Here is a 15,227-nt window from a genome sequence, read left to right as displayed (position 1 = left end):
GAAAATAACATCAATGAATTTCGTAACTTGGTGTGGGCAACGCACAATTATTTAATGAAGAGTGGGGAAGGGAGACAGGCCCCTCTTTGTAATACCTGTCAAGTGACAATGGATGTTAAACATATTTTAGTCGATTGTCCTGTTTTTAATCTCCAGAGGAGGACACATTTACTCCAGGACAAACCTTTAAGAGATATACTGGGGGAAAACTGTAATACCCTGAACTTGAGAAAATGTATACAAAGTATTGGGTTATATTACGAGCTATAATTGATTTTATTAATTTATCCATTTATTTTACGCTTTTAAACCCTATTTATTTCACATCTAGATTTTATTGTATGAAAGTGTTACGATTTGTATTAAAGGTTAAAATGATACTAAATGGTGTGAGTGTACAGATATGATTGAATGATTTTCGTTATATAGCGCTGAATGGCCTTTGATGCCCCAGTGCTTGGCTTAATGCCTAAATCCTATATTCAATTCAATTCAATCAACTTGGTGTGGGATAGAGGAGCTGATATTATGCAGTCGAGAGAATCCAAAATGAGTCGGTCATTACCAAGCAGTGGGTAAGGATTCTCCTTCTCCGTTTGGTGTGTGCCAAAATAGCAACGGTCGGAAAATATGGTCAGCTTGCAATTAAGAGGCTCTAAAGCAGTGGTTCCCAACCTGGGGAAAATTTCCCCCTGGGGGGAAATTTGAAGCTTCCAGGGGGGCAATAATTACACTACCTACTAACTAAGACAAGCGGAAAATGTCCACATAGTATGTGCGGCAATTTGTTGTTAGCCATTCAATTGTGATATGATCATATCATTTCTCACTGACATGATATTCAAGGGGAGAATTGGAATATCATGCCCATTTCTGAGGAAGGCGAGTGGGCATGAGGGCTGGGCGGGGCATGAAGGGGGAAATCTGGATGGTTGAACTAGGTGCAGGGGGGAAATGATAGAAAAAAAGGTTGGGAACCACTGCTCTAAAGAGTAGTTTTGCCCCGTGCTTCTAATCAAATTAGCTAATTTCAGTTCGATCGCGGAATAAATGAAATATGACTTGACAATTTTACCCTCTAGACACTGCTACCTTGTTGCTATCGAATGGAATACTGTATATTTCTGCAAAAAGCAAGATGACGAAAAAAAATAAGACGAAGCCAGAATAACGACAAATGGGCAATATGTAATATGAATTTCAATATAATTTCACATATTTAATAATTATGTAACTATTTAGAGACAGAAATGCTGAATGCCTTGGAATGTAAACGATAAAATGTCTGTGAAGGTCTTGTAGAGAGTAGGATTCCACTGTAGTATAGGATCAGAAAAGCCATTAAAATATATATATAAAAAAGTGGGCAATCTCGAAGGTACATCTGGAACCTCCGATTCTGACTAAGAAAGGGATAACAGACCCAATAATCTAAAACAAGGTCATGTGATGAAGTTGGTCGAATAAAACGTTCAACGAGTTCTTTGCTACCGTTGGGTCAGGCTATTAACTGTGGCCCAATATGCCAGGTTAGGGAGGGTTAGGTTAGGATACATCCTCAAGTTTTGGGAGTTGCTGTTTCTCCAGACAAAACTCAGTTTTCCCCCTGTATAGACTACTGTACTTGTTTTTATTGGATGGGGCCTTTATCTTCGAAACTACATATTTAGGATATAAATGGCCAGAATCATTTGAAACAAACTCATTTTCAACTTCGAAATGGAGAAATTACCGTTTCTAAAAGTTTACTGACTGAAAATTGGCAGCAAAGCGTGTATCGGGTATGTAATAAATTGAAAACACTGATTGTCATCAATAAGTTGGCTATATGATGAAAAGAACCAATGGAATGTAAACCATAGAAATTGATAATTGTTATATGAAGAAATGTAGAAATGGACAAGTCCATAACAATGAAGTTTGTCTAAGAGGATGTCTCATATTAACAAATAGATATAAATTTAATATGATCACAATAAACAATTAATTAAAGTCTTAAGTCCAAACTGCAGGAAGGTAGAACCTTAGTTGATTTAAAAATGTAAATACAGATATCAAACGTAGTGATATAAGGTTATAAAAGTAATGGATGAAAGCAAAATAAAATCTTGAAGTGAAGGAAAGAAGCCAATTCAACACGTGTAAAACAACGGGAAACCCATATCGACAAACGTTTCACTATACCAAGTTGCCTTCAAAAGAAAACGTTGGTGCGAGTTTTTTTGAGACAAGAATAAGAGCAGTGGAAAAGCAATCTTCGAGTTTACCCACCAGCGATATGTCATGAATGTTATCTTGAGTTGCTGATAGCAACATTTTGTAAGACGCAATAGATACCATGCTGCAAGCACTTTTGCTAAAATTAGATTAACCCGGCGCTGATAATATCTTGCTTGCATTTGGCTCACAGGCACAGCAGGCAAACGTATGGAGTAGTTTCCTTTTATAAAAATTAAATATTACAGATGTATTACGATTATGATTAAAAAGATAAAACATAATAAAAAATAGAAAATTTCAGTGTAAGTTTTATGAAGCATACTCACTATTTTTTTCTTTTTCAATAAATACAATTTAATTAATACAGAACAATTCCCAATAATACATAAAACTAAAGTTGCGGTTTTTCGCGACTGAAAACGCTTCTCTTTGACCAGCTTTTAATTGGCTGACGAAGAAAAATATGAAGTTTCTCAATATGACGGAAGGGAAATGCACCTGTTATTTTTTTACTTTATTAAGAGAAATTGAATTAAATGGAAATTATATATATATATTGAAAATTTGTATAAAATTATTTACTACACTTTTTTAGTTGATAAATATGTTTATAAGATAAAGCTTATTGAGAAGCACCATAGTTATTTTTGTACTTTATTAAGAGAAATGGAAATAAATGAATATTATATATATATTAAAACTTTTAATTGGCTGACGAAGAAAAGTATGAAGTTTCTCAATATGACGGAAGAAGGGAAATGCACCTGTTATTTTTTTAATTTATTAAGTGAAATGGAAATAAATGGATATTAAATATATTGAAATTTTTTTTAAAAATATTTACTACACATTTTTTAATTGAAGGTGTTTATAAGATAAAGCTTAATGAGAAGCACCTTAGTTAATTTTTTACTTTATTAAGAGAAATGGAAATAAATGGATATTAAATATATTGAAATTTTTTATAAAAATATTTACTACACTTTCTTAATTGATAAAGCTGTTTATAAGATAAAGCTTATTGAGAAGCACCTTAGTTATTTTTGTACTTTATTAAGAGAAATGGAAATATATGGATATTATATATATTGAAAACTTGTATAAAAATATTTACTACATTTTTTTAATTGATGAAGATGTTTATAAGATAAAGCTTAATGAGAAGCACCTTAGTTAATTTTTTACTTTATTAAGAGAAATTGAAATAAATGGATATTATACATATTTCAAAACTTGTATAGAAATATTTACTACTCATTTTTATGCGATAAAGATGTTTATGAAATAAATGTTATAGAGAAACATGATCAAAAGCATCTTTTGGTGGGTAACGTCTCCAGACATTAATTGGCAGCACGTCAACGTCTTGTAAATAGGTCCGTGAGCGCTTCAGAACGCTCGCAAGTATTGTTGGATCGTGTAACCTTCCGGTGTTTTATACTTTTTTTGCGGTGGCGGTCTCCGTAAGATTTCTTAGTTCCATCTTGAGGATGTCAGCTTCACCCACTAAGATGCTGGAACAGAGAGCTCTCCAGGCAGAGCAGATGATCGAATTGTTGACCAAACAGGTAAGCTCATGTGATCGAGTTGCTAACTTGCTGACCTAGTAGGCAAGATTGTAGCCTAAGATACCCGTCAAAGCAATCAAGTTCTTTGATCTTAGTCTGGAAGTAAGGCTAACCCTGGTATATCCAAAGTTGTTAATATATTTTTGTATTCTGTATTACTGGGTTTTTTTCTTTGCATTACCGTTCGGTAGTGCTGGTTTGGTAACGAAAAACCTTTTACTTTACCTGTGTTCACCATCTATTAAGAAATTCGATGATCGGAGCCTTTGTATATCAGCGGCCAGTTCCTCATGCCTTCATTAAAAATGGACATTAAATAACCTAAACTTTCTTCCCCTAACCTAACCTACAAACAGTTTCCTTATCTACATACCTAACAGGGGCCTACCCCTTACACTGCCATATTCTAAGTTAGACAGTAATACACACAGGTGGCCGCTAACATACATACGCCCCCGATGATTTAAAACTGTCCTAGGTCAGATTAATTGAGTCGGGGTTCGGCGATGAGTGAGTACACATGACGACCTTAGAGATTAAAGGTTTAAAGACCGCTCATAAATCGAAGAGGCAAATGGCCTTGACAATGCCCCAGCTAGCAGGATAATGCCCTAGGGATTGACCATATATGCACAATTAGCACTCAAGCCCTCCTCTCCACCTGAGCTAGGACTAGGGAGAACCAGGCAATGGGTGCTAATGACTTAGCTCACAAGGATGGTGAGGTTGCACATGTTACAAGAAACTATCGAGTTTGAGCGGAACTCGAACCCCAGTCCAGCGATTGCCAGGCAGGGATGTTTCCAATAGGCCACCACAAATCTAGGTTAAAACTTGTTTCTATTATTATTATGATGGCATCCTTTTTTCAATATTAAACTTACCCGATAATCATGTAGCTGTCAACTCCGTTGCCCGACAGAATTCTACGGGAGGGATACGCCAGCTATCACTATACTAGAAGGGGGTGTACTCACCAGCGCCACCTGTGGCCAGGTACTGCAGTACTTCTTGTTGACACCACCTCAATTTTTCCTCTGTCGTGCTTCCGGCAAGACGTTCTTGGATACGCTTATGATTTTGGAGTATTGTTCACGGTTTGGTGAAGTATTTCTCTAAAATTTTCAGCTATTCGCTATACTGGAAACTTCTATTAGCTTAGATAGCTTTTATTTGGTTTTGATTAATGGTAACGATCTTTTGCTTGATTTGGAATTCCCTTTGACTAGCTCTTTGATTCAAGATGTCTGACCCTTCACAAGCCCCACCCCATAGACGATGTAGGTCTTGTAATAGGCGTATTCCGAAGGCCTCGGTTGATCCTCACACCGCTTGTTCTGATTGTAGGGAAAGACCCTGTCAGTTGGAAGATCGATGTGAGGAATGCGTCGGTCTTTCGGAACTTGAATTTGTTCGTTTTCTTAAATATTCAACCAAGTTAGAGAGAGAGAGAGTTAGGAGGAGTTCTTCTCGCTCTTCGCTTTTTTCCTCACCTCATGATCCTCAACCTTTTCCTCCCCCTGTAGTGGCTACCCCCGAACCTACTATTTGTACTCAACCTGATATGTCCGTTGTTTTGCGTGCCATTCAGGCTTTAGGTGACAAAGTGGAATCGGTGGTTAGTGACCATAAGTCTCTCTTGGCAGACGTCAAAGAGCTTAAGGTCAAAAGTGCAGTGGGAGGTGATAGTGCCAGTGCTGTGCCAAGTGCTAGTGTCAGTGCGGTGCCGAGTGCTAGTGTCAGTGTCAGTGTTGTGCGTGAGGGTACTTCTGTGCGTGCCAGTCGTCCTCCCAGTCCGGGACCTCTTGCAAGCTCCCAAGCCCAGGGGAGAAGCAATGTCGAAGGGCAAAAGGGTTCGGCAGGCCTTGATCGGCGCACAGAAGTATCCTCGGTGGTTGCGGGCGTGTCTAACAGAGACCGTCACTCCCACCCGCAGACGATTGAGCCCTTATTTTGCTCGTCTGCAGAAGAAATGTCGGGGAGAAAACGCTGGACTCAGGTCTCAAGACCTCTTAAACGTAGAGTCCAGACCTCAAGAGTGCTACAACCTGGATGCAGTCATTGGATTAGCTCTGACTCTCCGCTGTCATCAGGTGACTGCACACCTCCTAAGAGAGGTAAGGCGATGCCTCAACAGACCTCATCTTCTGTTAAGGCTTTGCCTCAGCAGACCTTAGCGTCTGCTGACCCCAAAATGACTTTGCTGCAGTCCATGCAGTCTCAGCTTGCGGTCTTAATGCGAGAGTTTCAGGCTGAGAAGGTTACACCTCCTCCTGCGAGCGCTCCGCCTCACCGCAGTCCAGTCTGCCAGGCGTACGAAGTTGAGGTTCCTCAGGCTACCTTACCGCGTTCTGAGTTGCCTGTTTCCAGCGGTGTGCAGCAACCTCAGCCTTCCTTAAGACAACCTCAACAATGGGAGCAGGAGTCTTATGCCTTACTGCCTCCTCTTCCTCTTGCGGATAGACCATCGAGGCAACAACCTCTTGAGGTACGACAACCTCTTCCATCCATGAGGCAGCCACCTCAGCTCACGCTGCAGCGACCTCAACTCTCCTCAAGGCGAGAGCCTCAACTCTTGAGGCTAGCACCTCAGGAACCTCAACTCGCGAGACAGGAACTGCGTTCTGCGCAGCCACTACCTCAACTCTCGCAGCTCACACCTCAGGAACCTCAACTCGCTCCTCAGGAACCTGCTACTGCGCATCCGCAACCCTTGCAGCAAGCGCAACGCTTGAGACAGGAAGCTCATGCTAGGAGTCAGCCACCTCAACCCATGCGCCTTCCTTCCTCTACTCTTCTTGACCAGTCTTTGCAGCCTGAACTTCAGGTTTTAACTCAGCAACAGAGACTTGAGGATGAATCCACAAGCGTTTATGCACCCGCTTGTTCAGATTCTGCTGTTCAGCATACCGCTGTTACTTTACCTCTCACTTCGCTACACTCTGGTGATGAGGTTTCTGAGGAGGAAGCTGCGCACCTTGATCCCTCTTCGGGCGTGGAGGAACCCAAGTCTTCCCCTCTACCCATTGACTTTCGTAAGGTCCTGGCTCTTTTCAGAGAGGTATACCCGGACCATTTTGTTTCTGCTACCCCCCGCTCTCCTCCATCTGAGTTTTCGCTGGGCATGCAACCTGTTAAGTCAGCCTATACTAAGCTCGTCTTTGCTAGATCCTCTAAGAGAGCTTTAAGAATATTAGGGGATTGGTTGCAGTCCAAACAGCAACTAGGGAAGACTTCCTTTATGTTTCCACCTACTAAGCTCACTTCTAAGGCGGGCGTATGGTATGCCACAGGAGAGGAACCAGGCTTGGGAGTCCCTGCCTCTGCCCAGGCTGACTTCTCAAGTTTGGTCGACTCTCCTCGTAGATCAGCGATGAGGCGCTCTAAGGTCTGCTGGACTTTTTCCGACTTAGACCACTTCTTAAAGGGTGTATTTCGTGCCTTTGAGATTTTCAATTTTCTTGACTGGTGCCTGGGGGCCTTGAGCAAGAAGACCTCCCCTGCGGACAAGGACTCAGCCATGCTTATAATGTCCTGCATGGATAAAGCAATTCGGGATGGGTCCGGCGAGCTTGCATCAATGTTTGTTTCAGGAGTTCTTAAGAAAAGGGAGCAACTTTGCACCTTTCTTTCTTCCAGCATCACACCTTGTCAAAGGTCCCAACTCCTTTTTGCTCCGCTTTCTAAGTTCTTGTTCCCCGAAGAGCTTATCAAGGATTTGTCTGCGGCCCTGATTCAAAAGGACACTCATGATCTTGTGGCCTCTTCAGCTCGTAAGGCTAAGGTTGCTCCCTCAGTTCCCAGGACTTACCGCACCCCAGTGGCTGATACTCCTGCTACAAGGTTTATTCCGCCCTTTCGTGGCAGAGCCCCCAGCCGAGGAAGCTCCCGTCCAGACTCTTCCAGGAGCAGGTCTAGGAAAGGTCCCAAGACTTCAAAAGGCAAACACTGACTCTCCTCCTCTCCAGACAGCAGTAGGAGCCAGACTCAAGACCTTCTGGCAAGCTTGGGAAAGAAGAGGTGCAGACGCCCAGTCTGTCAGGTGGCTAAGGGAGGGTTACAGGATACCATTCTGCCACAGACCCCCTCTGACCACTTCTCCCATCAACCTCTCTCCCAACTACTGTACAAGGAAAAGGACAAGAGGCTAGCGTTACACCAGGAGGTGTCGCTCCTGTTACAGAAGAAGGCAGTGGTTATAGTCCGGGACCATCAATCCCCGGGCTTCTACAACCGTCTCTTTCTGGTGGCCAAGAAGACAGGAGGTTGGAGACCGGTGCTGGACGTCAGCGCGCTCAATGCTTATGTCACCAAGCAGACGTTCACTATGGAGACGACGAAGTCGGTCCTAGCAGCGGTCAGGCAGGAGGACTGGATGGTCTCGTTGGATCTGAAAGACGCTTACTTTCACGTTCCTATTCATCCAGACTCCCAACCTTTCCTGAGATTCGTTTTTGGAAAGGTTGTGTACCAATTCCAAGCCCTGTGTTTTGGCCTAAGCACAGCTCCTATGGTGTTTACGCTTCTGATGAGGAATATTGCAAAATTCCTCCACTTATCGGACATCAGAGCCTCCCTTTATTTAGACGACTGGCTGTTGAGAGCCTCCACGAGTCGTCGCTGTCTGGAGAGTCTCAACTGGACTTCGGACTTGACCAAGGAACTGGGTCTATTAGTCAACTTAGAAAAGTCCCAGCTCATTCCCTCTCAATCCATTGTTTACCTGGGAATGGAGATTCGGAGTCAGGATTTTCGGGCTTTTCCATCGGCCCCAAGGATAAGCCAAGCCCTAGAATGCATCCTGAGCATGCTGAAGAGGAACAGTTGCTCGGTGAGACAGTGGATGAGCCTAACAGGGACCCTGTCTTCGTTAGCCCTGTTCGTCGAGTTAGGGAGACTCCACCTCCGCCCTCTCCAATTCCATCTAGCAGCTCATTGGGACAAGGATTTGTCGCTCGAAGCAGTCTCTATTCCTGTCACCAAAGAGATGAAGACCACTCTCTTGTGGTGGAAGACCAACCTCCTTCTCAAGGAGGGCCTATCGTTAGCGATTCAGACCCCCAATCTTCATCTCTTCTCGGATGCATCAGACTCGGGCTGGGGCGCGACCTTAAACGGACAGGAATGCTCGGGAACTTGGAACAGGGAACAGGAAACGCTCCACATCAACTGCAAGGAGCTGCTGGCAGTTCATTTGGCCCTAATGAACTTCAAGTCCCTCCTGCTAGGCAAGGTGGTGGAGGTGAACTCAGACAACACCACAGCCTTAGCTTACATCTCCAAGCAGGGAGGGACCCATTCGAGGAACCTGTACGAGATAGCAAGGGACCTCCTCATTTGGTCAAGAAGTCTAAACCTCACTATAGTAACGAGGTTCATTCAGGGCAACATGAACGTCTCAGCAGATCGCCTAAGCAGAAAAGATCAAGTCATCTCCACGGAATGGATCCTTCACAAGAGCGTGTGCAACAGACTTTGGACCTTGTGGGGTCAACCTACGATAGATCTGTTTGCCACCTCCATGACCAAAAGGCTTCCTTTGTACTGTTCCCCAGTTCCAGACCCAGCAGCAGTTCATGTGGATGCTTTTCTGCTGAATTGGTCCCATCTCGACCTTTACGCATTCCCACCGTTCAAGATCATAAACAGAGTCATTCAGAAGTTCGTCTCGCACGAAGGGACACGGCTGACGCTGGTTGCTCCCCTTTGGCCTGCAAGAGAATGGTTCACAGAGGTACTACAATGGCTGGTCGACGTTCCCAGGACTCTCCCTCTAAGAGTGGACCTTCTACGTCAACCTCACGTAGACAAGGTACACCCAAACCTCCACGCTCTTCGGCTGACTGCCTTCAGACTGTCGAAAGATTCGCTAGAGCTAGAGGCTTTTCGAAGGAGGCAGCCAGAGCGATTGCCAGAGCAAGGAGGGTATCCACTCGTAGAGTCTACCAATCCAAGTGGGAAGTCTTCCGAAGCTGGTGTAGAGCCAATGCAGTTTCCTCTACCAATACCTCTGTAACCCAAATAGCTGACTTCCTATTACATCTAAGGAATGAGAGATCCCTTTCGGCTCCTACGATTAAAGGGTACAGAAGTATGTTGGCTTCAGTTCTCCGCCACAGAGGTTTGGACCTTTCTTCCAACATGGACCTTCAAGACATTCTTAAATCTTTCGAGACTTCTAAAGAACGTCGTTTATCCACTCCAGGCTGGAATCTAGACGTAGTCTTAAGGTTCCTTATGTCTCCTAGGTTCGAACCTCTCCAGTCAGCTTCCTTCAAGGACCTTACCCTCAAGACTCTTTTCCTCGTCTGCCTTGCAACAGCTAAAAGAGTTAGTGAGGTTCACGCCTTCAGCAAGAACATTGGGTTCACATCCGAATCTGCAACATGTTCTTTACAGCTCGGATTTTTAGCTAAGAATGAACTTCCTTCACGTCCTTGGCCTAGGTCGTTTGAAATCCCTAGCCTTTCCAACATGGTGGGTAACGAGCTAGAAAGAGTTCTTTGCCCTGTCAGAGCTCTGAAATATTATCTTAATAGGTCAAAACCTATACGAGGACAGTCAGAAGCCTTATGGTGTGCAATCAAGAAACCTTCGATGCCCATGTCCAAAAACGGAGTTTCGTATTATTTAAGGCTTCTGATTAGAGAAGCCCATTCTCACATGAAGGATGAAGACCTTGCTTTGCTGAAGGTAAGGACCCACGAAGTGAGAGCCGTAGCCACTTCGATGGCCTTTAATAAGAACCGTTCTCTGCAGAGCATTATGGATGCAACTTATTGGAGGAGCAAGTCAGTGTTTGCATCATTTTATCTTAAAGATGTCCAGTCTCTTTACGAGAACTGCTACACCCTGGGACCATTCGTAGCAGCGAGTGCAGTAGTAGGTGAGGGCTCAGCCACTACATTCCCTTAATCCCATAACCTTGTTTAACCTTTCTCTTGAATGCTTTTATTGTTGTTTTTGGGTTGTTATGGTAGGCTAAGAAGCCTTCCGCATCCTTTTTTGATTTGGCGGGTGGTCAATTCATTCTTGAGAAGCGCCTGGGTTAAAGGTTGTGTAGAGGTCCTTTAGTATGGGTTGCAGCCCTGTATACTTTAGCACCTTTGAGTTGATTCAGCCTCCTAAGAGGAACGCTGCGCTCAGTAAGGAAGACGAACTTATTAAAGGCAGAGTAACGGTTCAAGTCGACTTCCTTACCAGGTACTTATTATTTCATTGTTATTCTGAATAACTGATTATATGAAATACGGGATACTTAGCTATCCTTTAGTCATGTACACTGGTTTTTCACCCACCCCCCTGGGTGTGAATCAGCTACATGATTATCGGGTAAGTTTAATATTGAAAAATGTTATTTTCATTAGTAAAATAAATTTTTGAATATACTTACCCGATAATCATGATTTAATTGACCCACCCTTCCTCCCCATAGAGAACCAGTGGACCGAGGAAAAATTGAGGTGGTGTCAACAAGAAGTACTGCAGTACCTGGCCACAGGTGGCGCTGGTGAGTACACCCCCTTCTAGTATAGTGATAGCTGGCGTATCCCTCCCGTAGAATTCTGTCGGGCAACGGAGTTGACAGCTACATGATTATCGGGTAAGTATATTCAAAAATTTATTTTACTAATGAAAATAACATTTTTAAAGTAAGTTAGTCAAATAACTTGGGAATTGTAATAGCGTAAGTAGTGTCTTTAAAAGGAAATGTCTTGATTATCACTTTCAAAATTGGCCTAGACAGTTTTTTAGGCTATGATCCCTTAAGGCTGAGAGTCATTTAGGCCGTTATCCTTATTTATTTATTATACAAATTACGGTATACATTAATATCTCATCACAGAAGTGGATATGCAACAATGTTTATCACTTCTAACGGCATCAATGACCTTAAATGTCAGGATGCCTGAAAACTTTAAATCAATCAATCAATTATTACTTCCAAACACCAACATATCACGTCCACAAATGACGTACAGTATATAGTACATGTACAGTATACACGCTTTTAGTTATCAGGCCCCTCTTTTATCATTAGACCATAAGGGGATGATTATAGTCTTGATACAATATTGCATTTATTACAGTTACGAACATTAGGTGATATGGTTAACGAAGTTTACACCAATTAATTGATGCCAATGGAACCAGATCTAGCATTATCATCGTCAGAATAAGTGAAAATATAAGTTGTATCTAAATATATCTGTATCAAGTTAAATAATTGGTCACGGTTCATTTTCCCGTTGTCTATACATACACCAAATAGTCTGGTCTATTCATTACATATTCTCCTCTGTCCTCATACACCTGACAACACTGAGATTACCAACCAATTCTGGTACAACCCAGGATCATAAATGGTAAACTCAAATACGCACTCTTTGGTGTAGACCAAACAGTCCCTCCTTTGCTTAAAGATGATTTTGTAATGTCCAAAGGAAAAGTGTTTGTCAGTGAGCAGCATTATGAGAAACTTATCTTCCTGATTTTAGGTCCTGGGAAATCAAGATATTCTTGCTGGACTCTGATTTCTTAGCTGTATGTTATTTTTTCATCTGAGCAAGAAGAAAGTTTGATTTTGGAGTATCCTTCTCCTAGAAGTGAAGGTACCTCCACCTTCTGGGTGGGCAGGCCCAACCCTTACCTGACAGCTATCTTTGTTTACCGTATTAAGAAACCTTTGTGGCCGTTGCAGCATCGCTGAAGTCATACTTCCATTAAAGGTCTCTGGTTTGTATGGTTAGGAAAAATAGAAATTGATTAAAGAAATTATTGTGGTTTTTCCTAACTATTCAAAGCTGAATCGTTGAAGTTATACTTCCTGCCTCAACCACCCCACAAGTCCTAAGTGAAGGTCAAAGTGGCTACTCAGTCTGCCGACAAGGGTGTGGGGCATCCCCATTACCCACCTGTAACTACCTACACTTTGAGTTGATGTTAAGCTGAAATTATACTCCTGTTAAGGTACTCAGGTTTTTATAATTGAGAAAATTGCAAAATACAGAAATAAAGAAATGAATCAACTGGATTAAAACTCAAGTTAGAGCAAGAAAATAAAAAATAGATATATAATTTCTTTATTGTATCTTCAAGAGCATTGTTACAGTTTTTGAAATATTTTCCAGATAAATCAAATCAAGATTGCAGCTGTTAATAAGCACAAAGAGGAACTACGTCAGGAGAATGTGGGGCTACGCAGAGAGGTGGACAAATTGAAGAACCTGCTGGTGAAACTGGAAACCGCTCAGGGAATTCCACAGGTAAGGAAACACTACTTACTAGTTTAATAGTTTTGATATATAGGGGATGGTATTTTTGCTACTTTAGATATAGTGTTTATTTGTACCTGTTTGAAATTACCTTTGTTCCGTAACCGAAATACAAACCACGCTATTTACAAAGGGTTTACTTTTAGCGCAGCTGAAATGACGAGCCAATAGTTTTAACGAGGGTTAATTACCCCCGCGCTAGTTAGCGGGGGGTGGGGAAGGGTAGCTTGCTACCCCTCCCCCCTCCACACACCGGTGACTTGTTCCACTTCACTTTTGGCTCGGCGGTGATCTGACGTGTCTGCTCATCGCCTTCGTGACAGCCTTTAATTTTCTGCTTTTTCTTTTCAGCGTGTGTGTTGGTTGGAAGTTGACCTTCAGTTATTTCTTTACAATGCGTACATGCCCTGGAGTTGCCGGTCGTCCTTGTGGGACTTTCATGTCGGACGTAAATACGGATCCACACACCCTCTGCCCTCAATGTCGGGGCCGACGGTGTGACCAGGAGAACATGTGCCGTGATTGCAGGGAGTGGTCTGCCTCCCAGTGGGAGAGGTTTGGCCGTCGGCGTAAGAAGAAGTCCAAGAGAGACCGTTCTCCTCCGGGGTTAGCCTTGAAGGAGGAAGGTTCTCGGGACTCTTCTTCCGCCGCCCAAACCTCCTCCGAAGCTCCCCCTCGTCCGCCTCCTAAGGAGAGTCGGCCGAGTGGGAGCGCAGGCCCTTGTTCTGTTTCCCGACCTTCGGTGGGGGGAGAGGGCGTCGCCTCCCATAGCGAGGCGGTTCCCCCTCCTCCTCCGGGGGAGGTTATTGATAATGCCTTATCCAGTGATGATCTTTTACAGATTTGGTCGTCCCTGGGGCTTAAGGGCTTGCCCTCCAGGGTCGCTCTTATTGACCTTGTCTTGTTGGGGGCCGTTGTTAAGCAGTCGCCGGTGGTAGCAGAGGTAGACCCTCTGTCTATTGTCGACGTCGTGGTGACAGAGGCCTCCGACGTGGCTGGGCCTTCCGCCGCAGGTGCTGTTGCTGGTGATGGTGCTAAAGTCTCTCCTCCTCCTTCCATACATCCTTCGAAGGGGGAAGTGAGTCCTTCGGTCTCGGCTGCTGCTCAGCTTCCTTCTGAAGGTAGTGCTTTAACGGAGACTCCCCTTCGGAGGACCGATGGTCCCGACGATCACCCCCGAGGCCGCCTCCGCCGTAAGGCTCACCGTCCGCTACGCCACAAGGGCCTCCCTTCCCCTTACAGGGGGACTAAGAGGCGCCTTTTTGGGTCTTCATCCTCCGGGGGGGACTCTCCTCGTCAGCCTCAACCTACAGCTCCGCCCTCCTTGAACCTCTGCAGACCGCTCACCATCTCCTGCCAGATCTTCGCCTTCTGGAGAACTCGTCACCCGACGAGCAACGGCCCCTTCGGGGCTAAGGGATCCTTCCCTTACGCGAGCAGTGAAGCGCTCTCCTGCTCGCCGACGCTCACCTGCTCGTCGGCTCTCTCCTGATGTCTGCCCCCCTCGCCAGCGTTCTCCTGCTCGTCAGCTCTCTTCCGAGCGTCAGCGCTCATTTGAGGACCTTCGCCCTGCGGTCTCTGACCACCCTTTAGTTCCTGCTGAACTCCCTGCTAGCCATTGCACGATCGCCCTCCTGTGCATGCTGCTCGCCATCGCTCGACCCTGCACGATCGCCCTCCTGCGGATGCTGATCACCATCGCACCCCATCACGCGATCGGCCACCTGCGCATGCTGCTCGCCATCGCTCGCCCCTGCACGATCGCCCTCCTGCTCATGCTGCTCCTCATCGCTCGCCCCTGAACGATCGCCCTCCTGCGGATGCTGATCACCATCGCACCCCATCACGCGCGCCCGCGCGATCGCTCGCCCGCGCGACCATCGTTCGCGGCGAATTCCACAGCCGGTGGTAGCAGCAGGAACGCGTGCTCCTAGACGGCACTCGGGATCACCTCCATCCAAACACAGGTAGGTAGTGCAGGACGAAGAGAGGTTAGTACAGCATTCTTCCCCACCTTCTTTTCAGGCAGGTACCGTCGTGTCCACTCCAAAGGATCGCCTGATCCCTTTCCCTTTAGCGAGGATTTCGGACTCTGTGTCCTTGGAGCAGCAGACTTGGTTTGGTCCGCTGGCACGGGCGTTAGTGAGGGATATGAAACCAGCAC

General features: G+C 44.6%; 1 protein-coding gene across 1 annotated transcript in view; it reads left to right on the top strand.

Annotated features, from left to right (window-relative positions):
• Positions 1–3,591: 3,591 nt before the first annotated feature.
• AIMP1 (aaRS-interacting multifunctional protein 1) overlaps positions 3,592–15,227 on the top strand; it is a 40,768-nt gene continuing 29,132 nt past the window's right edge. Inside the window, exons 1-2 of the mRNA XM_068350683.1 lie at positions 3,592–3,788; positions 12,920–13,054. Coding sequence (XP_068206784.1) covers positions 3,711–3,788; positions 12,920–13,054 — 213 coding nt within the window. The 5' untranslated portion in view covers positions 3,592–3,710. The remainder of the gene's footprint in view (positions 3,789–12,919; positions 13,055–15,227) is intronic.

This window comes from Palaemon carinicauda, chromosome 27 (assembly GCF_036898095.1).
Source record: "Palaemon carinicauda isolate YSFRI2023 chromosome 27, ASM3689809v2, whole genome shotgun sequence".
Classification (NCBI taxonomy): Eukaryota; Metazoa; Arthropoda; class Malacostraca; order Decapoda; family Palaemonidae; genus Palaemon; species Palaemon carinicauda.
Note: the sequence above shows the minus strand (reverse complement) of the source record. Positions and strands in the feature narration are given on the sequence as shown.